The 24,294-nt window shown below is 43.5% G+C and overlaps 2 protein-coding genes across 3 annotated transcripts in view; both read right to left on the bottom strand.

The window, feature by feature from the left end:
* The window catches only part of IRAK2 (interleukin 1 receptor associated kinase 2), a 64,086-nt gene extending 58,748 nt beyond the window's left edge, over window positions 1–5,338 (bottom strand). The window contains exon 1 of one of the 2 annotated variants that reach the window (XM_078442764.2): window positions 5,137–5,338. In XM_078442764.2, the coding sequence (XP_078298890.1) occupies window positions 5,137–5,230 (94 nt within the window). In that variant the 5' untranslated portion in view covers window positions 5,231–5,338. The remainder of the gene's footprint in view (window positions 1–5,136) is intronic. The other variant, XM_078442763.2, reaches the window with a different exon arrangement.
* A 9,546-nt stretch (window positions 5,339–14,884) lies between these two features.
* Window positions 14,885–22,757, bottom strand: VHL (von Hippel-Lindau tumor suppressor). Its single transcript, XM_060631752.3, has 3 exons — window positions 22,332–22,757; window positions 20,191–20,313; window positions 14,885–16,866 (listed from the first exon to the last, which is right to left on the bottom strand). The coding sequence occupies exons 1-3, from the start codon at window positions 22,669–22,671 to the stop codon at window positions 16,673–16,675; spliced, it is 657 nt and encodes a 218-aa protein (XP_060487735.1). The 5' UTR covers window positions 22,672–22,757; the 3' UTR covers window positions 14,885–16,672.
* Between the last annotated feature and the right edge of the window lie 1,537 nt (window positions 22,758–24,294).

The raw sequence follows: 24,294 nt of genomic DNA, 5'->3' as shown, positions 1-24,294 counted from the left end.
ATTCCTGGCCAGTGGGAAGTGATGTAGGGTCAAATGACCCTTGTCAGGATTAATGGGACTCCTCCATGGCTAAGAGAAGGAGAAAACACGAAAGACCCTAACATGTCCTCTAAGCATCTCAGCAACTCACTCCCATTTTGTAGATGAGGAAACAGAAGGCTCAGAGTCACTTGCCCAAAATCACACAGCTAGACCAGGACAAAGCAGGGTGATGCACAAAGGCTAGCACATGCATGACTGAGCAAGATGCGGAGCAGTCCAACAAAGCAACTCCTGCCCTCGGGCCCTTTGGAAAACACCTGGGTGGATGACGCTGTAAGAAGCCTGTCTTCCCCTAAGACAAAAAATGGATGCCACTGTAATCATAGGGAAATGAACAGGAAGCAGCCACAATGTCTCCCAACAGTTGCCAAATCCAAAGAGCACGCATATGTGGCCATGCGATTTTCTAAATCACCTGACAAAGGATCTTCCCACCCCACGTACCCCCCAGTACCACAATCTGCCCTAAGGGACTATCTTTTTCTTTTATTTTCTTTTTTTTAAGTTTATTATTTACTTATTCTGAGAGACAGAAAGAAAGAGAAAGAGAGACAGAGAGAGAGAGAGAATCCCAAGCAGGCCCTGCACAGTCAGTGCAGAGCCCATTGCGGGACTTGAACTCACAAACCAGGAGATCATGACCTGAGCCAAAACCAAGAGTCAAATGCTTAACTGACTGAGCTACCCATGTACCCCTCTTTTCTTTTCTAAATGACTCACAGAAGCAAAGACTCTTTAGCAATGGAAGGACAAAGGCGATCACTAGTTCTGATGAAGAGGAAGCCAGACAATACTGTGACCTGGCAAGGAGCAGCTAAACAGGCAACATGGCTAGCTCCCAGCCCAGCGAGCCCCACGCCAACACGGAGAGCTGGTTGACCATGGGCCAAAGCCAATTCAGTGGGATAAAAAGTGCACACCCCCCACGTCCTCGCCATTCCTACATCCTTCAGCTCATCATTTGTTCAAGTGGCTGTTGAATGTCTGCCCACTGGCCAGGTGCTGTCCTAGACTCTGGGAATACAGGAGTGAACCAGATGGGTGAGGTCTCTGCACTCATGGTGCTTACATTCTCCAGGGAGAGAGACACATAAATAAATAAGGAATGAGGTAATATCAAAGTATGTTAAGTGGAACAGAGGAAATAAAATACAGTGGTGGTACAGAGTAACGGGGGGGCAGGGTAGGCCTCTGGAATAAGGTGAAGTATGAACTGAGACCAGAAGGGCTATGGCCCTCCAAAGATGTCAGTATCCTAAACCCCAAAACCACCTTGCATGACAAAAGTGACTTTGCAGATGGGCTCACATTAGGGGTTCTGAGATGGGATTATCTGAATGATCAGAGTGGACCTAATGTAATTACAAGGGTCCTTACAAGGGGGAATCAGCAGTGTCTGATTCAGAGAAGATATAGTAACAGAAGCAAACGTCAGAGAGAGATTTGAAGATGCTTTGCTGTTGGCTTTGAAGGTGGAGGGAGAGGCCACGAGCCAACGTAAGCAGGCAGCCTCCTAGAAGCTGATACATTTGGGCAAGAAAATGAGTTCTCCTCTAGAGCATCCAGGAGGAATGCAACCCTGCCAACACCTTGATTTTAGGACTTGTGACCTCCAGAATTGTAACATGATAAATGTGTGTTGTTTTTAAGCCATTAAATTTGTGGTAATTCGTTACAGCGGCAAGAGGGAACTAAGGAGCCATGGTGAACACTGGGGGAGGAATGTCCCAGGCAGAGGCAACAGCAAATACAGAGGCCCTGAGCCTGGACCAGGGAGGCCGATGTGGCTGAAAGCAGGGCAAGCAAGAGCAAGTGTGGAAGGAGAAGAGGTCAGAAGTCAGTGGGGGTCAGATTGTGACAGATCGGGAAAGCCTGGTAGAGCTCGGATTATATCCTAAATCACAATTGGAAGTCTTTGAAGACTTTGAGCAATTCTGGTGTCTCCAGGGTCTAAAAAATCAGAGGTATTCCCCAAAGAGGATGTACAGAGGGCCAACAAGTACATAAAAAGATACTCAGCATCACTAGTCATTAGGGAAATGCAAATCAAAATTACAATGACATACCATTCACACCTGCTCAGATGGGTAGCAGTGAAAAGACAGATAATAACAAGTGTTGGGGAGGATATGGAGAAATTGGACCTTCGTACACGGGTGGAGGGACTGTAAAATAGTGCAGACAATGTCGAAAACAGTCTGGCACTTCCTCAAAACGTTAAATATAAAGTTACCATATGACTCAGTAATTCCACTCCTAGGTATCTACCAAGGGAAATGAAAACATATATCTACATAAAAACTTGTACACAAGTATGCACAAGAGCATTATTCAAAAACAGCCAAAAAGTGGAAAGGACCCAAATGTTAACCCCATTAACTGGTGAATGGATTATAAATTGTGCAACATTATTCAGCAATAAAAAGAAATGAAGCACTGATACATGGTACAACAGAGATGAGTCTTGAACACTAATGCTATATGAAAGAAGCCAATCACCAAAGACTACACGTTATATGATTCCATTTCTATGAAATGTCCAGAATAGGTAATGCCCAAAGCTGAGGAAAATGAGTGGTATGTGGTGGGAATGTTGGGATTGACAATTAAGGGGTATAGGGTTTCTTTTGGGGGCAATGAAAATGTTCTAAGATTAACTGTCGAGATGGATATGCAACTCTCTATATATATTAAACACCATTGAATTATACACTTTAGATGGGTGAATTGTATGGCATATAGATTATATCTCATAAAGTGCTTTTAAAGAGCCACAGGTGTTGGGGGCACCTGGGTGGCTCAGTTGGTTAGGTGTCTGACTCTTGATCTTGACTCAGGTCATGATCTCACGGTTTGTGAGTTCCAGCCCCACATCAGGCACTGCACTGCCAGTGAGGGGCCTACTTGGGACTCTCTCCCTCTCTGTCTGCCCCTCCCCTGCTCACTCTGTCTCTCTCAGAATAAATAAACTTTAATAAAAAAAAAAAAAAAAAAAGCCACAGGTGTACCTTTTAAATATCTTAGGAACAGAAGTTCCTCTGGTGTTTACAGTCAAGGCCGACATGAAAAAAAAAAAAAAAACCTAGAGGGAGTCTCTTATACAAAATTTGTCCACTGCCCAGGAAACATTCAAAGTAGATAAGTCACAGGTCATTGGAACAAAGGAACAGTGTAGAAGATCAGGTGGTGTCCTGACTTTCTCAGAGGTGTCCTGACATGTTAGCAGTGACCGCCTCTGGGGAGAGGACTGAGACTGAAGACCCTGAAGAAGAAAGACTTTTACCTTTCTCCCCACCCCTGCTGTATTATTTACTTTTATAAATGCATGTGTTGCTTTTTCCATTAAAAATAGTTAACAAAAATACAAGCTAAAAATAAAACCTAAATCCATGTTGCTAAGGAACATTGCTTGGCAAGGAGAAATACCTGAATATTTTAAGTTTAAAAAGCATGCTATTAGAATGTACAAAATGATACAATTTTTGAAAAATGCATGCACATAAGTAAATTTATTATTATATACTAGAAGGTATAAATCACATAGCACTCTGCTAGCACATAGGAAGTAGGCAGCAAAAGTTGTTGCTGTTTATTATCATTATTATATTAGCATCCAAATAAGAATGGTTATCCCTGAGTAGTGGAATTTGAGCTAATCTTTGTTTGCCACGCTATTTTTCAATAAGCGTGTATTATTTTTGTTACTGGTTGAAAACGGGGTTTCTGAATCTGAGCACTATTGACACTTTGGACCTGATAATCCTACGTGGAGGGGGCTGTCCTGTGCATTGTAGGGCAGTTAGCAACACCCCTGGCTTTTACTCACTGCATGCCGCCAGCTGTGACAACCAAAAATGTCCAGACATGTGTTTCCGAGGGGGCAAAATCGCCTCTGGTTGAGAATCACTAGGTTAAAAGGTATATTATTTGCTCAAACTGATGGATAACAAAAACACGTTCATTTTATTACTATTCTTTCAACTGTGCATATATCATACACTCTTGTATAAATGGTACATATAATAATCTAAGTTCGAAAGAAAATACAGAGATTATTTTAGGGGAACCTAGGTGGCTCAGTCAGTTAAGCGTGAGTTCGAGCCCCGCATCCAGCACTGTGCTGACAGCTCAGAGCCTGGAGCCTGCTTCAGATTCTGTCTCCCTCTCTCTGCCCCTCCCCCACTAGGGCTCGCTCTCACTCACTCTCTCTCAAAAATGAACAAAGGTTAAAAAAAATTTTTTTAAAGAAAATATAGAGATTATTTTAAAAATAAAGTGGTACCAGTTACAATGACATCAAACACAAACATAATAATTATTAATACTTCCTTATTACTTACAAGAATCTGACACTTAAGTGTCAGGTGCCTTTGCGTAATTTTCATTACTCACAAGAACCTCCAGTTTACAGATTAAGAAGCTGAGGCTCAGAGAAGTGAAGCAACTTGTCCAAAGTCACCAGCTGGGAGGAGGTGGAGCCTGGAATGCAGACCTCTGCTTGGGAATCCGAGGACCAGAGGCGCGCAGCGTCCCCCCCTCCCCCCCGCCCCGCCCCAGGTGCCAGGCCCTCTCTGCCTATTACCAAGCTCAAACAAACAAACAAACACACCAAGGAATTTAGCAACCTTTTAGCAACGCCATGCCCGTAGGGAATTTACTCCATCACTCTCTCAATCTGTCTCCACGTCTGTAAAAAGGTGTAAGAGAAACATGCACTTTATAGGCCCTTGTGGGAATTCAATGAGATAATCCGTGTCAGTGCCTGCATCCGGGCGGGACGCACAGTAAGCGCACAGTAATTGCTGACAGAGCTATTAGGATAAGCTTTACCATAAACAGCAAAGTCGAGCCGGTCATTATTCAGCGACAGATGAACAACAGAAATTTTCAAAGATCGTCTAACACCTTCCAGACAATCCCGGTGGTAGTGGTGAGGGGTGGGGGGTGTCCAGATAAGGGGTGGTGGCCAGCCGAGGATACACGACGAGGCTCCGGCCCGGAATGGCCGCACAAAGAGCCCCTCGGTTCGGGACCCACTTAAACAGGGGTGGGCAGGGGGCTTGGTGGCGGGGTCGCCAGGGGGAGCCCACTCACCGAACTGCATCCAGTCCCACTCGCTGAGCGTGTCCATGTTGCGGCACAGGTCGTCCAGTACCCAGGCGGGCAGCTGGTAGATGTAGCAGGACATGGCTGGGCTCCGGAGGCCGGCGGCAGGCTCGCCGGCAACTGGGGCAGCCCCGCGGGGACCCGGGGCTTCTCTACTCCGGGGGCGGGCGGGTCCAGCCAGACAGCCACCTCCTCCGGGGAAGTGGGCGGGCCGGGCGCTTGGCACCACCGCCCCCAGCGGCCACTCGCGGCGCGACACCGCCCCGCCGGCTGGACCGACTGGCGACGTGGGGCGGGAACGCGTTTAAGGACACACGAGGACTTCTGACTCCAGTACCAGTGTTTCCGGGCGCTCCGCCACATAGAATTCATTCAACAAATATTCTGTTAATTACCTACTATATGCCAGGCACTGTTCAAGGTATTGGAGATACAGGATTGGAGAAAATCTACAAACTTCCTTACTTTCACGGGACTTAAAACCTAGATGGTGGGAGAAGAAAACTAATGATAAGTAATAAAAGTATGTAATAAATAAGTCATGAGGTGTGTTAAAAGGTAGTAAATGCTATTACAAAAAAGAAAAAGGAAAGTTGGTTAAGGGGAATTAGGAATTGAGAGCGAGTTAAATAGGGTAGACAAGATAGACTTTATCATAATAAGGGTTAGTGTTCATTGAACAGCTACTATGTGCTAGACACTGTTCTAGGTGCTGGCAATGCCTCTGAGGAAAAAAGGACATGGGGTGTGAGTGGCTCAGTCGGTTAAGTGACCGACTGCAGCTCAGGTCATGATCTCATGGTTTGTGAGTTCGAGCCCCATGTTGGGATCTGCGCTGACAGCTCAGACTGGAGCCCGTTTCGGATTCGGTGTCTCCCTCTCTCTCTGCGCACCAACCCCCCCCCCCCCCCCGCCCCGCTCATGCTCTGTCTCTCTTTCCTTCAAAAGTAAATAAACATTTTTTAAAATTTTTTTTAAAGAAAGAAAAAAAGGACAAAATTCATACCCTGGAGGAATATAGACAATAAGCAGTAAAATATTAAGTAAGTAAATAACTTAGCACTATAGGACATGATAGGTAACATTAGAGAATAAAAGCAAAGTATGATGAAAGAGAGTGGGGGTGGCATGCTGAATTATTATCTTAGAAGGTAATAAATCTTAATGGGGGAAAGCAGAATAAGAGAGATTTCAGGGCAAATTGAATTATTAAGTAGAGTAGGAGGAGAACTTACACTAATAGTGGCTAGTATTATTGATCATTTACGATGTGCAGACTTCACCTGGGTCATTTTACCCACTCCTCTCAATGAACCTATTAGGTAGGTGTGGTTATTACCCCCATTGTACAGATGAGAAACCGAAGCACAGAGAGGTTAGGTAAGTTGCCGAATATCATACAGGTACAAGTGACAGAGCTGGGATTTGAACCCAAACAGTCTGATCACTGGCTACAAACTGCCTCTTTATTATAATAACTACCACTTATCTGCACCTATCATGTGCTCAGCATAAATCATTTTCTGTAACTTTCATAGGCCTATGCTATAGATAGTATTATCCCCCTTTTTTGTTGAGAGAGAGTGTGTGCACACGCACATGCTCAAGTGGAGGAGGAGTAGAAGGAGAAGTAGAGAGAATCTCAAGCAGGCTGCATGCCCACCACAGAGCCCCATGAGGGGCTTGATCTCACATCTGTGAGATCATGACCTGAGCTGAAATCACGAGTTGGATGCTTCACCAACTGAGCCACTCAGGCATCCCAGTATTATCCCCTTTTTTACACAGAAATAGAGAAGTTCCAAGAGATTGGGCAACATCAGTGAGAGCAAATAAACTAGAGTTCCACTTTGTGGCCATAAACATCCGGCTGCAGAAGGAACCTGAAAGGAAAGCAAAAAGTCCTGGGGCAAGCCTTGGTTCTGCCACCAACAGGTTTTGTGTCCCTGGACAACCCATTTCACTTCTCAAACCTTGCATTCCACATCTATAAAATGGTACTAATGAGTTCTATTGCCTAGGGTTGTGAGCTAGAGAAATAGATTAAATCAATTTATACAACCCATATAGAATGCCTACTATAGTCTTTCTTGTACAGAGAATAGACTCGAAAAATGGTAGCTGCCATTGATAATATTGAAAAAAAGCTCCAGGAAGAGTGCTCCCACAATCCATCAGAGGACAAAGGATCAAAGGACATCAAACTCATTTTTAAAAGAAAGGAAAAGAAAAAAGCATCCACCACCTTAGAATTCTACCTGGATACAAGCGGTAGTTCTGTCACTGTCTGGTACTTTATCCTGAGCAAGGCTGCAGTTTTCTCTTTTGTAAACTGGATATCCTCCCATAATTACTTCGAAGGATTGGTGTGAAGCTTAAATGGACCTCCAAACGCTTGGGATAAACAGTAAAGTGCTTAGCCCAGTAAAGGGTTGATTTTATGCGAGTCTACCCCTTTGATGTTGGAATTAGGGCATATTTTAGTGTTCTGTGACTGCTTTTCATGGGAAGTCCTGTGTTTCAGCAGTGGTTGACGGTGGAATAGAATGGGAAAGCACCTACAGCCCAGAGCATAGATCCTTCTGTTTCTCTCATGTTTTCTACTTGCAGAGCCCTCCTCCTCCTGCCTCTCCCTCTCTTTTGCAAGCACAGAGCATGGGTCGTAGCTTTCCTCCCTTAGTGCCATGAGGCCTCTTCCCCCTGCTGGGGCTTTGAAACCACAGGAGATTTGCATTCAGCCTAGTCCAGGATAGACAAGCCCCAGCAACTCCTCTCTCTGCTATTTCCTTGGGTTTTTGGCAAGTTTCCTTCTCATCCCATCCTCAGGGCTCGGAATCTGAGTCCTAGGATTTTCTTCTCCAGAGAGATCTGATCAGAGAGATCAGGGCCTGAGCAGATCATCTTAGGGGCACATCTTGGTCCCCATTCTTTAGAATAAATTCTTCAAAGTAAGATCTTTGTTATTACTAAGTAGTAGAGCTACCGCTCCCCTGCCAAATACCAAGCATTTACCATACATTATCTGGCATCCTCACAACAACCCTATAAGGTAGGTTTAATTGTTCCCATTCTACAGAAGAGAAAACTGAGGCATAAGTCAGTGTAACTTGGCCAAATCAAATTGGCCACGTGACAGGATTCAACCCAATTCTGACTCCAAAGGAAGTGCTCTTTCTACTCTATAATATTGCCTCACCACAAAGAGAAATCTCCTTTGATCCTGCACAGTTCATTTCTTCCCCTAATTAGCTTTCTCTGGCCAATACCCTCCCTCCCACAATCAGTTGAAACAGTTATTGAGGCTGAATGTAATTAGTTATATAGGTATGTCATTTAGACCTATTCACATCTAATTACCTTTGACAAACTGTACATGCCCAGCTTGGCCTCCGAAGATCCAGACTGGGGTGGGACTTGGGCACTGGCATTTTAAAAATCTTCCCAGGTAATTCTAATTATGGGCAGGCAGAGTTGAGAACCGGTGTTTTATCACAAAGTTGGGACGAGAAAAGAAGACTGATGATAGGGGATTAACAATATCAAAGCTTCTCTGTGTACTTTGCACATGTTTTTTCTAATAAAAATATCTTCATTGTTTTTTTCTGATAGTGTAGCAGGATTCTCGCACAAAGAGTCGTGACACCGAGGCTTTTCTTTCCAGGAAGCAACTTTATTCCTGCTGGCACCGCTCAGTTGGGTTCATAGTTGGGTTCATATGCAAAGAACTGAGCCCCAAATGCCACCTGGCGTAGGTTTTTATTTATTTTTTACTTCTTTGTCTCCCATATATGGTAACACACAAGCATGCAGTCTGATTAAATGGTCTCATGTTACAAGGTCGTGAGGGATGTTGTCACATATGCATATAGCCAGGTTGCCTTGAGGGTTTTTGTTTTTTTGTTTTTCTTTTTTTCCTTTAGGGAGGGGACCCTACCACAATAGTACATGATCATTCTCCAGAAGAGTAGGTAACCTTAAACATAAAACTGTCAGTTATTTTACCAGCAAAATTGGGTTCATTCAGAAATAGCAGAGAATTGGAATTCAGGACACACAAGCTACTGCAAAACCCATAGGCAAGTCGCAGAACAAAAGAGAAGTCTCTTTTATAGATGAAAGAGGGGAGTTGGGAGTGCTGTCATAAAGTCCATTAGAGCAAACTGGGAGTTTAAAGTATAGTGACTTTTCACTGGCTGAGTTGTCTCATTGGCTGCGCTGTTGCTGGGAGAAGAGGTAAACCTTTTTTTCTCCTACTGGGATGGTAAAGTAGTGTAGACCCACAAGGTCCATCTCTTCCTATGGATATGCAACTGATCAGGAGTGGTAGGGTGTGAGAGCTCCCCCTACTGGCCTCCTGATTCCATTTTAGCGAGTTTTCCTTTTATTAATTTTCCCAGAGGGCTTTGAGAAAAAACCCAGTCCTACTCTCTCCTCCTCTTGGGTAGGAAAAAAAACAAAAAACAGTTCTACCTTCTCCTCTATGTTTCTCCTTTATTTACACAGAACACTTAGCTTTTGACACTTCTGGTCACCAAATGTGGAGGCAGGGGAGTAATTCCCCACAAGCAATTCTGTGCAACACGGGCTGGGTGTGCTACAACCTAACTTACTTCTAACACTGTCTACCCGAAGATAGTGTCAGATCCCACAGATTAAGGGCTCATTCCCACAAAACTGTTCCCTCCCTACTTCAGATGTGGATGGCAAGTAGCAGTGCCCCAGGTCACCCATCACTTCTGTACTACTTGGCTACAGATAGGAGGTTCCCATGACCCCCTCCTTGGGTTCAATTAATTTACTAGAGTAGCTCACAGAACTCAAAGAAACACTTATAGTATTTACTTTTTTAAAAAAAGGATACAGAGGCACATGGGTGGCTCAGTCTGTTAAGCCTCTGCTCTTGATTTTGGCTCAGGTCGTGATCTCTCAAACCCCACATCGGGCTCTACAACACAGAATCTGCTTGGGATTCTCTCTCTCCCTCTCTCTGCCCCTCACCCGCTCCCCCTTCAGCACACGCTCTCTCTCTCTCTCTCTCAAAATAAATACACTTTATAAATAAATAAATAGATAGACAGATACAGATGAACAATCAGATGAAGAGATACATAGGGTGCAGGAGCTTCTGTGCCCATGGGGTTGGGTTGCGTCACCCTCCCAGTCTAGAGGAGTGTACTGACCCAGAAGCTGTCAAACCCCCTACTGCTAGGATTTTGTGGAGGCTTCCACAGAGGCAGGATCAATTATTAACTCTATTTCCATCCCCTCTGCCCTCTCTGCAGAAGTAGGAGATGGGGCATAGCTGAAAATCCCAAGCTTCTAATCATGACTTGGTATCTTTCTGGTGACCAGCCCCCAGCCAGGAGCCATTCAAAAGCCTACCTAGAGTTGCTTCATTAGAACAAAAGATGCTTCTAGTGCTTTATCATTTAGGAATTTACCAGGGTTTTAGGAACTATGTGCTGGGAACCAGGGGTGGAGATCAATATATTTTCTATTAACACACACACACACACACACACACACACACACACACACACGGAGGGAGGAGGGATAGGAGAAAGAGAATGAACACCTTCCCTCCTTCCCTTTATTTGGGATGTACATTTATTTTCAGTATTGGGGTCTGTTCCAGAGGAGTCTGCTTTCTTATCTACAAGAGACGTAGGACAGTCCTAGAGTCTATCAAGGAAAACTATAAACCAATATTTGGAAAACTGCTGCTCCAGGGGCACACCAGGCCACACTCACAATTCCTCCCTTCTCCCTGTAGTTGTTCCAGGACAGGGTATTCCAGACCTGATAGAATCATCCTCACATTCCCAGCATTCTTGTGTGGGACCTCCTAAAGGTGAAGAATGTCATCTCATGCCACTCCCTCTCAAGCACAATGCTGCTAAGCTATCCCTTGACCAAGGAACTCTCCTTCAATTTATCTGAAGATAAAATGGTTCGCTATGATTTCCTTTGGTCCTTACAGTATTCTGTTAACATTTGTGGGGCCAATGCAGGACTCTAAGACTCAACTTCTCCCAAGTGGTGCAAGGCAATCTTTTGTGTTTTCTGCCTGAAGAACAGGGAGAGCATATTGCTATTTGTATGTATGTTATGCTGACATACTTTCCTGAGGTTTCATGTTCCGATATATTTTTTTAACATTTTTAAGTAGGGGTGCCTGGGTGGCTCAGTGAGTTAAGCGTCCGACTCTTGATTTCAGCTCAGGTCATGATCTCACGGTTCGTGGGAGTCGAGCTCCATGTCAGGCTCTGCACTAACAGCATGGAACCTGCTTTGGATTGTCTCTCTCCTTCTCTCTCTGCTCTTCCCCAACTCATGCTTGCTCACTCTCTCTTTCAAAATAAATAAATATTTTTTGAAATAATATTTTTAAGTAATCTCCACACCCAACGTGGAGCTTGAGCTCAAACCCCCAAGATCAAGCCACATGCTCCACTGACTGAGCCAGCCAGGCGCCCCTCATGTTCCAACTTTGAAACAAGTTTTGTGGGTTTTTCTTTTATATATCCAGGGCTATTGCCCAAATCCTTTTGATTAACATCGTAAGGTTATCCATTTTTTCTATGATCTGCCAATGGGTTACAGGGTATGTGCGGTGAGGGGAAGCCCCAGAGAAGTGTTCTGTGGGGCAGGCAGTTTAAGTGTGCTGACAGAAAAGGGAACTACTGAAGGGGTATCAGGCAGCCCAGTGACTGGCATAGAGTAGGACTGAGCTGGTAAGAACAGGTTACAGGAAATTTGTGTGAAAGTATCTGAAAAGTTCACATTGGTGCTCACGTGTCAAGAGTCCAAAACACTGCTATCTATTTCATATCCTTAGTGTGTTGATTTCTAGGACAGTGCCTGTCCTTTCATAACCTTCTCAGTATAAGTACTGATAAAATGGTAACCACTCACCTTTTTTTTTTTTTTTTTTTTTTTAAATAGACTTTAAAATCACAGTGTAATTGGGACACCTGGGTGGCTCAGTCAGTTAAGCGTCTGACTTCAGCTCAGGTCATGATCTAAAAGCTTGTGAGTTTGAGCCCCACATCAGGCTCTGTGCTGACAGCTCAGAGCCTGGAGCCTGCTTTGGATTCTGTGTCTCCCTCTCTCTGCCCCTTCCCTAGCTCACACACTGTCTCTCTCTCTCTCTCTCAAAAATAAATAAACATTAAAAAAAAATTTTTTTTAATTTAAAAACCACAGCATAATTAAGAGGAAGGTATAGGAATTTCCCATACATCTCCTGCCGCCACACATGCAAAGCTTCCCCCACGATCAACATCCCCACCAATGCGGTATCTTTGTTACAACTGATGAACCCTCATTGACTCATAATTATCACCCCAAGTCCATAGTTTACTTTAGGGTTTATTCTTGGTCTTGTATATTCCATGTTGCAAAAACTCACGTACCTACTATTAGAGTATCATACAGAGGAGTTTCATTGCCCTAAACAAACCCTGTTCTCTGCCTATTTATCCCACCCTCCCTCCATAACCTGGCAACCATTATCTTTTTACTCCATAGTTTGGTCTTTTCCACATCACACAGCTGAAATCATACACTGGGTGACCTTTTTAGATTGGCTTCTTTCACTTAGTAGTGTGCATTAAAGTTTCCTTCATGTCTTTTCACGGTTGACAACTCATTTCTTTTTAGTGCTGATTAATATTCTGTTGTCTGGAACCAGTTTATTTAGCCATGCACCTACTAAAAGACACTTCTAAGTTTTCGTAGTTAGGAATGAAGCTGCTATAAATACCCAAGCATTTAACTCCTTTGGATAAATACCAAGGAGCAGGATTGCTGGAATATATAATAATAAAATGTTTAGTTTTGTAAGAAACCACCAAACTGTCTTCCAAAGTGGCTGTACCATTTTGCATTCCACCAGCAGTCAGAATTCCTCTTGCTCTGCCTCACCAACATTTGTTGGCAATCCTCCAGATTTTGGCCACTCTAATACCAAATGTATTGGTATCTCATTTTAATTGGCATTTCCCTGGTGACATGATGTGAAGCATTTTTCATATGCTTACTTGCCAACTGTGTTTCTTCTTCAGTGACGTGTCTGTTAAGGTTGGTTCTGTTTATGTGGAAGAAAAAAAAACAAACACCTTTGTTCCCAATGTGAGTACTTTTCTTCTTAATGCTTTTCTGTAAGGCTTAATTTTTTTCACAGTGATACTTCATTTTTACATGAAAAATAAAGCTAAAAGAAAGTGTTTTGAAAAAAATAAAATAAAACACAGTGGGGGGGGAGGGGGTGCCTGGGTGGCTCAGTCAGTTAAGCGCCCAAATTTGGCTCAGGTCATGATCTCCTGGTTCGTGGGTTCGAGCCCCGTGTCGGGCTCTGTGCTTACAGCTCAGAGTCTGGAGCCTGCTTCAGATTCTCTGTCTCCCTCTCTCTCTCTGTCTCTCTCCTGCTCACACTCTCTCTCAAAAATAAACATTTTTTTTGAAAATTAGAAAAAATAAAAAACATGGTGGGGGCACCTGGGTGGCTCAGTCGGCTGAGTGTCTGACTCTTGGCTTTGGCTCAGGTCATGATCTCGTAGTGGGTTGGAACCCTGCATTGGGCTCTGCGCTGACAGCACAGAGCCTGCTTGGGATTCTCCGTCTCCTTCTCTCTCTGACCCTTCCCCACTCACGCTCTCACAAAAATAAATATTAAAAAAATGGCAAGGGGCACCTGGGTGGCTCAGTCAGTTAAGGGTTAAGCATCAACTCTTGATCTCAAATCAGGTCTTCTTTTTTAATGTTTATTTATTTTGAGAAAGAAAGCACAAGTCGGGGAGGGGCAGAGAGAGAGAAGAAGACAGAGAATCCCAAGTAGGATCCATGCTCAGTGTGGAGCCCAACTTGGGGCTTGATCTCACAACTGTGAGATCAAGACCTGAGCCAAAATCAAGAGTTGGATGCTTAACCGACTGTGCCACCCAGGCACCTCTCAGCTCAGGTCTTGATCTCAGGGTCGTGAGTTCAAGCCCCATGTTGGGATCCCCACTGGGAACGAAGCCTACTTAAGAAAAAATAAGCAAATAAAAATTAAAAATAAATAAATAAAACACGGTGAAAAAGAAAAGAAAGAAAAATTAAAAATCAAACACATACATACATAAAACCAGGGTGGGTGGCCTGGCTGGCTCAGTAGAGCATGTGACTCTTGGTCTTGGGGTTGATCTTGATCTTCGAGCCCCATATTGGGTGTAGAGATTACTTAAGAAAATTTAAAAAATAAAAATAAATAATAAAAACAAAAGAAAAGGGACTGAGCATGAAGACAGGTGCTTGTATTTGCAATGCCCCTCCCCACTTCAAGTCTTTAAAGAAACACAGTTCTCACAACAGAGCCTGTTTGAAGTAACACTGAGACACACCCCACCTATTTTCTTTACTCAGCACCATTTAATGTATTAAAGAACAGGTTTTTTTAACTCAAAATAGGAAAACATCACAGTCTCTTAAGAGCAATACATTTGATACAGTCATAAGATTTCAAATGAAAAACATATTATTCATGCTACAGGTTTTTAATCCTCCTGGACAACACACAAAACAACACAGTACTCAATCTACATGGTTTCACAAGAGAAACACGAATTTCATTTGGACAAAGACAGGTTTAAAAAAAAAACAACCAACATTGAACTAATCCTTACGTCCTTACATTCCCCATCCCATCCCACCCTCAAATATGTACTGCTTCCAGCTCCCCAGGATTTCTTTCTTCCCACCCAACAGCTCGTAACACGGTAGACACTGAGAGGTGTGTCACTGAATGAGTGCTACAGTGCGTTTAAGAAACAAAAGCTAATCGATTTGTTCAATGTTGAAAGAGGGGCTTAAGATTAGGTGAAACAAAGTCTAGGGGAAACTGTGGAGCATTGTCTTGTTCATGCTGATTTCAGAGCACAGAAATTGTGCTCAAAGGTTAGTACAGGAACTAGAGATACCAAGAAATATCCCACTGTTTACAAAAGGAAGACCGCACTAATGTCTGAAAAGAGCTTATAATACCATGGGAAAATATTTAAGTTATAAAGTTATAACTGAGAAGGTAGAATACAAAACTGTATATTCAGTATGATTTTAACTACGTAAAACCAAACCAACCACAAGATGCCCTAAAGAGGCTAAAAGTTCAAAATGTTTAGTGGTTGTATTCAAGTAATTTATCTACAGTGATCTTTTTTTTTTTTTTTTTTTACTTTTACTTTACTGTCTTTACCAAAATGTTCTCTACTGGGGGGATTTTTTTTTTTTTTTTTAAACTATTAGTTACCAAAAAAAAAATCAGACTGATAGAACTATTGCATTTGAATTAATCAATTTAAGTCCAGCCTATAAGAAAGGATTTGTACATTTATAAAACTATAAAACATTCTTAGCTACTCCAGGAATCCATTCTGTGTTGTGAGTAATCCCAGAGATGGAGGGCTTCCTTCCTCCACCTCTCTTCCAGCCAGGTGCAAAGTCTCACCAGTTCCTGCCTGATGAAAAATGCTAAACCAGGCAGCCTCGTGAGTCCACATGAACCCAAGAGTGGCTCTCCTCAGTGGTCCCCAGCGCCCAAAACCACTGGCCCCTGGTTAAAATGCTGGCAGCATTAAAAAAAAAAAAAATGCTAAGCCAAACAGAAATGTAATGGATTTACAAAAAGTAACAGAAATATCCACACTTGGCAAAAACCTATTTGCAGTACAGCAGTAGCTCCTTAATACTAGAATTAAGAGGATAGCTATTTTCTCCTATCTTCAGTTCAGCTGTCAAGTTTAAAAAAAGTGATCACCACAAAGCTAATCCTGGTTTAGAAACAAATAAAAGAGCACTGCAACAACAGCGGACAGAGAAAAGCACAAAATTTAGAAAGTTATAAAAAGTGCTTTCTATAAAAGTAATTCCCTTTAAAACATTTGTTTATGGTATACACTGTAAGGTCCCACCTCCCCACCCCCCAAAAAAGGGCAAAACTTCCAAACACTTTCTACCAAAGTATCCACTGGTTTGTTCATTCAACAAACACTGACTGAAGGCTCATAATGTGTGAGGCACTGGGGTCCCAAAGAGAAGACAGACTTGTCCCTGCCTCAAGGACATGTCTGTCTTCTCCAAGTGGGAGGCTGACACGTCACCAACCACAGCACAGCAATTAAAAGCAGATGCCACTGCTTTCTTACAATTTTAGAGTATGCTGCAATTCTCATTGAAGCACTTACACAAAAGTCCTTACATACAAACTTTCCTGACTTACTAGGAGGCAAAAATGCAACTACTTGATGAATACTTGAATACTTCTAGAAAGGGCAGGCATTAAATTACATTTTGTGACATTTGCCCCTAAACATCACAATGCCTAGTGAAGTCAGTTAACTTTCCTTTAAGCAATGGAGGATTTTTTCATCCGGGAATGAGACACCTTGAATCTGAGAATAAGTGACCAGTCCTAAATGTAGATCAAGACTAGTCAGTACCATCTAAGGCCGAGACTCAGGAGTGCAAATTTCATTTCAGTTTCGTTTCATTTCATTTCAGTCTCCCCTTCCATCCGCTGGTTTTCAATATGCTCCTGTGTCAGCCGCTCCAGGTCTTTCCTTACATTCGGATGGTCTTCCAGATCTTCATAGAGTGATCTCACGATGTCCAGTCTCCTGTAATTCTCAGGCTTGACTAGGCTTCGGACAACCTGGAGGCACCGCTCTTTCAGAGTATACACTGTAAATGCAGAAAACCAAAACCTCAGCAGCAGACTCGGGCCTTGGGACAAGAAATGAGCAAGACGCTTTGCCAACCATAGCAATTCCATTTACTATAGAAGCACCTCACTTTGGAGGAAAAAAAATTGAGTACATGTGTTGTGGCAGAGGGGAATGTGATGGCCCTAATGGACATCTCATGGTATGCATGACCTTGTATAATAACTTCCCCTTATAAGAGGGCTGGGCTTGTGATGTGCTTTAATTAATTGAACGTGGGTGACGTGACATTGTGCCAATTCTGAACCTAAGCTTTAAGTAGCCCTGGCAACTTAAGGGCACCTGGGAGGCTCAGTCAGTTGAGCGTCACAATCCCAGGGCTGTGGGACTGTGCCCTGCATCAGACTCTGCACTGAGTGTGGATCCACTTAAGGTCCTCTCTCTCTCTCTCTCTCTCTCTCTACCTCTTCCCCTCTCCCCTGCTCACACTCCAAAATAAAAAATTAAGAGGTGCCTGGGTGGCTCAGTCAGTTGAGTGTCCGGCTCTTGATTTCCGCTCAAGTCATGCTCTCACAGTAAATGAGATCAAGCCCCGTGTTGGGCTGTACACTGACAGCATGGAGTCTGCTTGGGATTCTCTCTCTCTCCTCTCTCTGTCCCTCCCCCGCTGCTCTCAAGATAAGTAAACAAACTTTTAAAAATATATTAATTAGATTAAATTAAAAATTGTTTAGTTTTTTAAAATTAAAAAAAAAAAGAAGCCCTGGCAACTCCTGCTTTTATGCTCTCAGGAGTCCCAAGCCACCCGGCAGGAGACACCACACAAAGAGGGTCATGCCCTGAGAAAGCATGGAAGAGAGGCTCAACCTCTTGCCAACCTGCCAGCAGAAGTCAGCCACACCAACCACCACCAGTGAGCAGAAACCCCCCTCGCTGATCTCAGCCCAGACTGTAGAATTATGAACAAATAAAAAGGTGGTTGTTATTCTGGGGTAGCTCTCACACAGCAACAGATAACCAAACAGCCTGTAACTGGATTTGAGGAACTCCAAGTATATTTTATTTCTACTTTTGGGGGGCGCCTGGGTGGCTCAGTCAGTTAAGCAACTGACTTCGGCTCAGGTCATGACTTCCTGGTTTGTGGGTTTGAGCCCACATCAGGCTCTGTGCTGACAGCTCGGAGCCTGCAGCCTGCTTCGGATTCTGTGTCTCCCTCCCTCTGCCCCTCCTGAGCTCGCACTGTCTCTCTCTCAAAAATTAATAAACATTAAAAAATTCTTAAGATTTTATTTGTATTTTTTATTATTTTTAGTCTATTTTTTTATTTTGACAAAGGGAGAGAGAGAGAGAGAGAGCAAGCACACAAGCAGGAGAGGGGCAGAGAGAGAAAATTCTAAGCAGGCTCCGCACTGTCAGTGTAGAGCCCAATGCGGGGCTCAATCTCACAAACCCAGACCTTAAATCAAGAGTCAGATGCTTAACTGACTGATCCACCCAGGTACCCCTCCAATTCTATTTTAAGCTCACTGGGAAACTGACACTGTAAGGGTATCCTATAAGGCAAAATTTACTACATTTATCAATTTAACTTACCAATTTTTATACACCTACTTCCTTAAGATAGGATCTATACATACATATCAGTTTGAACCTTATGAAGCTACATGTATTTGGGTGTTTAATATTTTATTTTAAAATCATCTTTACACCTAACATGGCGCTTGAACTCACAACCCCGAGATCAAGAGTCGCATGCTCCACCAAATGAGGTAGCCAGGTGCCCCAGTATTTGGAGTTTTTTAACCCACTAGAATAGTTTGTTTGGGTTCAACCTAATAAAATCAATCGAGTTTTGTTTTTGTTTTTTTAATTTGCATCCAAGTTAGTTAGCATATAGTGCAACAATGATTTCAGGAGTAGATTCCTTAATACCCCTTACCCATTTAGCCCATCCCCCCTCCCACAACCCCTCCAGTAACCCTCTGTTTGTTCTCCATATTTAAGAGTCTCTTCTGTTTCGTCCCCCTCCCTGTTTTTATATTATTTTTGCTTCCCTTCCCTTGTGTTCATCTGTTCTGTGTCTTAAAGTCCTCATATGAGTGAAGTCATATGATATTTGTCTTTCTCTGACTGATTTCGCTTAGCATAATACCCTCTAGTTCCATCCACATAGTTGCAAATGGCAAGAGTTCATTCTTTTTGATTGCCGAGGAACACTCCATTATATACATATACCGCATCTTCTTTATCCATTCATCCATCGATGGACATTTGGGCTCTTTCCATACTTTGGCTATTGTCGACAGTGCTGCTATAAACATGGGGGTGCATGTGCCCCCTTTGAAACAGCACACCTGTATCCCTTGGATAAATACCTAGTAGTGCAATTGCTGGGTCATAGGTCATTTTCTATTTAAAATCAAATGAGTTTTAAACAAATCGTAAACCATGATATTAACATTCAATTTGGTGTGTTTTTTTTAACCCCTGATTGGCACTGTGAGCTTGAGTGGGTTAAATAACATTAAAAGGTACAACACTAGGGATGCCCAGGCAGCTCAGTTAAGTGTCCAACTCTTGATTTCCACTCAGGTCATGATCTCATGGCGTACAGCCTGCTCAAGATCCTCTCTCTCCCTCTCCCTCTGACCCTCCTCTACTCACAGGCACACTCTCTCACACTCTCAGAAAAAAAAGAAAAAAAAAAAAAAAACAACACTAGAAGCCATGATATCTCATTCTCTATACTTTATTCTTCTCTAAGACTCTAGGGCATAATTCTGCTCTAAGGCCAGGGAAACGAAAATGTATTCATAATTACATGAGATATTTTACTTATTTATTAAATTTTGTAAGTAATCTCTACTCCCAATGTGAGGCGTGAACTCACAACCCTGAGATCAAGAGTCACATGCTCTACCGACTGAACCAGCCAGGTACCCTGACAATCAGGTATTTTAATTCAGCTCATTTCTGACAAGCCCAAAGAGCTTCTGAGCAACCACATCTTTGTTCAATATAGAAGATACAAATAAATTAGTTCCATTTTATTTATAGTGGAGAAAAGGACACAGAAAGGTTGGATAACTTGACTAGCATCCAGGAAAAACCAATAAAGGTTTGGATCCTTCAAGTTGCTTATTCTCTACTTATTCCAACAGCCTTATCTTTTGATTTATCATTTTTAATTAAATAATTATTTATTCATTTTTAAGTAGGATCTATGGTCAATGTGGGGCTTGAATTCACGATGCTGACATCAAGAATCACATGTTTTACCCACTGAGCCCAGCCAGGCACCCCCAGCCTTATCTTTTTATAAAGTAAGATAGAACATCAGTACCTGGCAGTGTGATGTTGGCAAAAATAGGCTGTCCATCAACATTGAGAGATGGCACAAATAGTTCAGTTTGGTTAACCAGAAGCCCATCATATGTTCCTGCATCTCGGAAAAGCCAAAGGTGACCTGTCAAAACAAGAAGAGGCTGTTATGTAGCCACACACCCATTTCCTTCATCTTCCTGGATTGACCCTGAAGTGCTTGCCTCCCACGCTGCTTAAATATCTTACTAAGCCCTCCCAGTAATATTACCTTACTCAGTCCTCACAACAGATCTATTTACAGATGAGCAAATAGATCTGAAAAAGCCAAGGGACTTGCTCAAGGCAACGAGGACAGTAAGGGAAAAAGAGCAGATACTTGAGGCTTCAAATACAGCACCCTTTCTGCTACCGTGGTCAAAAAGCAAACACATGCATTGCGAATCACACCCAACACTGCAAACTAAAAGAACTTCAACAACTCTTTACATCTGTGCTTCTCAAGAACAAGAAGATGCAAAAAGATCATGTTCAGAAAAGGAAGCCACACAGAAAAAGGTACATTCTGTACGAATAGACCAAACTAATTTATGGTGTGAAAAATCAAAAGAATGGTTGCCTCTGAAAGGGAGGGGACTGAGTGGAAAGGGGCAGGAAGGAACTTCCTGGAGTGATGGAAATGTTTTAACCTATAGTTTGATCTAGGTGTCGTATTTGTCAAAAATGCATCAATCTCTAAGATCTGTGCATTTTACTGTATGTAAGGTATACGTGAATTTAGAAACAAATACATCATATGCAAAAAGAGAGAGAGACAGAGACAGAGAGAGAGAGACAGAGAGAGAGAGAGAGAGAGAGAAGGCAACCCCCCCCCCCCCCCTTCCCTAGGACTAACATTCTGTTTAAGGCAGGTGGAAAGCATGTCTGAATGTGTTCCTGGGACACAAATGTACTTGAAGATTTGGTGGGAAATTTTAAGAAACGTAAACTGGTAAAAAAAAATTTTATTATAGTAAAACTTACATAAAATTGACCATTTTAACCATTTTAAGTGTACTGTTCAGTGCCATTAAGTACATTCACACAGTAAGTCATTTTTTTTTATTGTTTATTTATTTTTGAAAGGCAGAGAGACGGAGTGTGAGTGGGGGAGGGGCAGAGAGAGAGACACAGAACTTGAGGCAGGCTCCAGGCTCTGAGCTGTCAACACAGAGCCCGATGGGGGGCTTGAACCCACTGACCGTGAGATCATGACCTGAGCTGGGAGTGGGATGCTTAATCTACTGAGCCAACCGGGCGCCCCTCATGGTAAGTAATTTTTAAAAAGTTTATATTAAGGGGCGCCTGGGTGGTCCAGTCAGTTGAGGGGCAGACTCTAGGTTTTGTTGGCTCAGGTCATGGTCTGCCCCCCTCTCTCTCCACCCCCTCTCTCAAAATAAATAAAACTTAAAATAAAAAAAAGATTCTCTAAAAAAAATTTATGTTAACTCAAGCACAGACAAATTTTAGATGAAAAAAACAAAATTTCACACAATTTCCTAGATAAAATAGAAGACTACAGAAATGTTGATCCCTGGAAGAACTGTGTTCTCCCTTCTTTAATATCAGGGGAAATTTGGAGTAAAGGTCTGAGAAACATTACCGCGTACTCTCAAGGCAAAACGATCCATTGGAAAGCTGTCCTTAACTGAAACTTACACACCCCTTCCCTTCACTGAGCTAGGTGCCTGCTCCAAGCTCCCACGGGCCGCTGTGCTCCGTTCCTCCTGCAGCAACTGTGACACTGGCTTGTTCTCATCTGTTTATGCATGCATCTGTCTCCCCGACTGGACTGTGTTCTCCATGAAGGGCAGGGACCTAACGCGGACCTGGCCCACTGGGGACACTCGGGAATGTGAGATTCTCTCAGAGACGTAATGAACAAACGGGCATTAGGTACGGAGCACTTTTAGGGGTAAATATACGTGTAAGGGGGAAAAGCCACCTCCGATGCAAATTACTCAGTCCTATAAGAAAGAATTAGCTGCCACCTAGTAGCAGCGTCAACCTGGATCTGTCACAACCTCTCTGGGGCACCAGCAGGCGTTCGCTGCGCCCCGGGACAAAGCAGGAGGCGCGACCGGGCTGGGCCGGCCCGGGCCAGGGCGACCCCGGCTCACCTACCTCGGTAGCTATGGATGCGGCGGCCCGTGCCGGGCGGCAGTGTCGGGTACGGCTGCGGCTCGCCGTCGAAGTTGAGCCACACCGGCAGCACGACGCGAGGACTGCGGTTGCAGAAGATGACCTGAGACGGCTCGCAAGAGTTCACTGAGCGTAGCACCGGTCGCGGCTGCCCAGCCTCCATCTCCTCCTCGGCGCCCGGCTCCTCGAGGTCAGACTCTTCCGGGCCAGACTCCTCGGCGCCCGACTCCTCCCCGCCGTACTCTTCAGGGCCCACCTCCTCCGCGTCCACCTCCTCCACACCGGCCTCGGCCTCTTCCAAGTTCCCTGCCTTCCGGGGCATTACCTCCCGGAGCCTAGACAACCCCGGCCTCGCCGCCTCGGGATTTGTGGGGCCGTACGGGGTGGGGCGTGGCGCGCGTGCGTGCGCGTCCCCGCAAGCGTGCGTGCTGTTTCTGCGCGCTCTCGGTCGGTTGTGGAAGATGCTCGCAGAAATGGCCGACTTGAGACTGTGCGCAAGCGCAGGTGGAACCTCCAGCCACAGAAACCGAGCATTCAGGAGGCAGAGGCTAACGCTGGGCCACCTCGTCCACGGTTTCCTCTGTAAAGTGGATTCTTTTTTCGCACCGCTAAGTTTTTGACACAGCATTTCCTTAGCTCCATTTATTCTAAGACCTTCATGGTTTTTGCCATATTCTCCCTACCAAATGCGCTATTATTTATTTAATAATTTTCTCGTTTGTTTTGTCTCCATCTTCGGTCACAAAATTCGAATTTTGTGTAGAAGAATATAATAAAGTCAAAATGTCCGTCTCCTCCTAGTTTCCCCCAGCCACCCATAAAGACTCCGCGGAGACAAGAAGTATTACCAGTTTTTGTGCTTCCTTTAACAAAACAAAACAAAACAAAACAAAAATTTAACATTTATTTATTTTTGAGAGAGAGGGAGACACAGGATCCGAAGCAGGCTCCAGGCTCCGAGCTGTCAGCACAGAGCCTGATGCGGGGCTCAAACCCACGAACCTTGAGGTGAGATCATGACCTGAGTCTGGCGCTCAATCGACTGAGCCACCCAGGTGCCCCTTTGTGCTTCCTTTTAAAGGTATTCTGTACATATGCAAAGCAGTTGAACAAGTTTAAGAAATTTCCACTACCATCAGTGGAAATTCGCTCTCATTTGCCACGTAAGAGTACAGTGGGACTAAGTTAAATGAAAACAAAACAGTTAAATTTTATCTATAGTCTGTTAAAAGCGCTCAGCCTGCTCTTTCTTGGTTCGACCGGTTAGCCAAGTGTTAGATGTTAAGCACCAAGTATTAGCTGTGAAACCAACTTTGTCCTGGACGTAATCAAAAGGATTAACGGAAATTGAAAATGGGATAATATTTGATACTGCAGTCTATGTGCGATTTGAAATTCACATCCACCTGGGTTCTCATTCCAGGTGTAGCTTCAGATCTGCGATGTTGGGCAGAATTCTTTAAATTCTCTGAGACCTTGCTCATTTTTAAAAAGTATGTCCCAGGGGCGCCCGGGTGGCACAGTCAGATCTCAGCTCAGGTCATGATCTCAAGGGTTCCTGAGTTTGAGCCCCACATTGGGCTATGCACTGATTAATGGTGCAGAGCCTGCTTGGGATTCTCTCTTCTCTGTGCCCCTCCCCGACTTGTGCTCACTCACTCTCTCTCTAAATAAATAAATTTTATTATATATATATATATATATATATATATATATATATATAGTCCCCTGACCAAGTGTTGAGGGGGAAGTGGTAAGTGCCTAGTACATAGTAAGCACTCAGAGCAATTCTCAGCAGTTAATATTATAAATTAAACACATTGTCTCAGTCCTGAAAATGTTCACAGGCTACTGGGCAAGCATACAAGACATGCTGTTAGAATATGATATTGATTGTAGAAGAGCAAGGTGTAAAGTCATTTGCTGGACCTGAAAAATTCAGGCA

The sequence above is a fragment of the Panthera onca genome, chromosome A2 (assembly GCF_046562875.1).
Source record: "Panthera onca isolate mPanOnc1 chromosome A2, mPanOnc1 haplotype 2, whole genome shotgun sequence".
Taxonomy (NCBI): Eukaryota; Metazoa; Chordata; class Mammalia; order Carnivora; family Felidae; genus Panthera; species Panthera onca.
The sequence above is the reverse complement of the archived record's forward strand: the minus strand, read 5'-3'. Positions and strand labels throughout refer to the sequence as shown.

Coding starts and splice junctions, on each gene's coding strand:
- VHL (XM_060631752.3), bottom strand. CDS start 22,671: ATGCCCCGGAAGGCAGGGAACTTGGAAGAGGCCGAGGCCGGTGTGGAG. Junction 20,314..22,331: donor CCGCATCCATAGCTACCGAG/GTAGGTGAGCCG, acceptor TTGTTTTGACAG/GTCACCTTTGGCTTTTCCGA. Junction 16,867..20,190: donor TGCCAACATCACACTGCCAG/GTACTGATGTTC, acceptor CTGCATTTACAG/TGTATACTCTGAAAGAGCGG.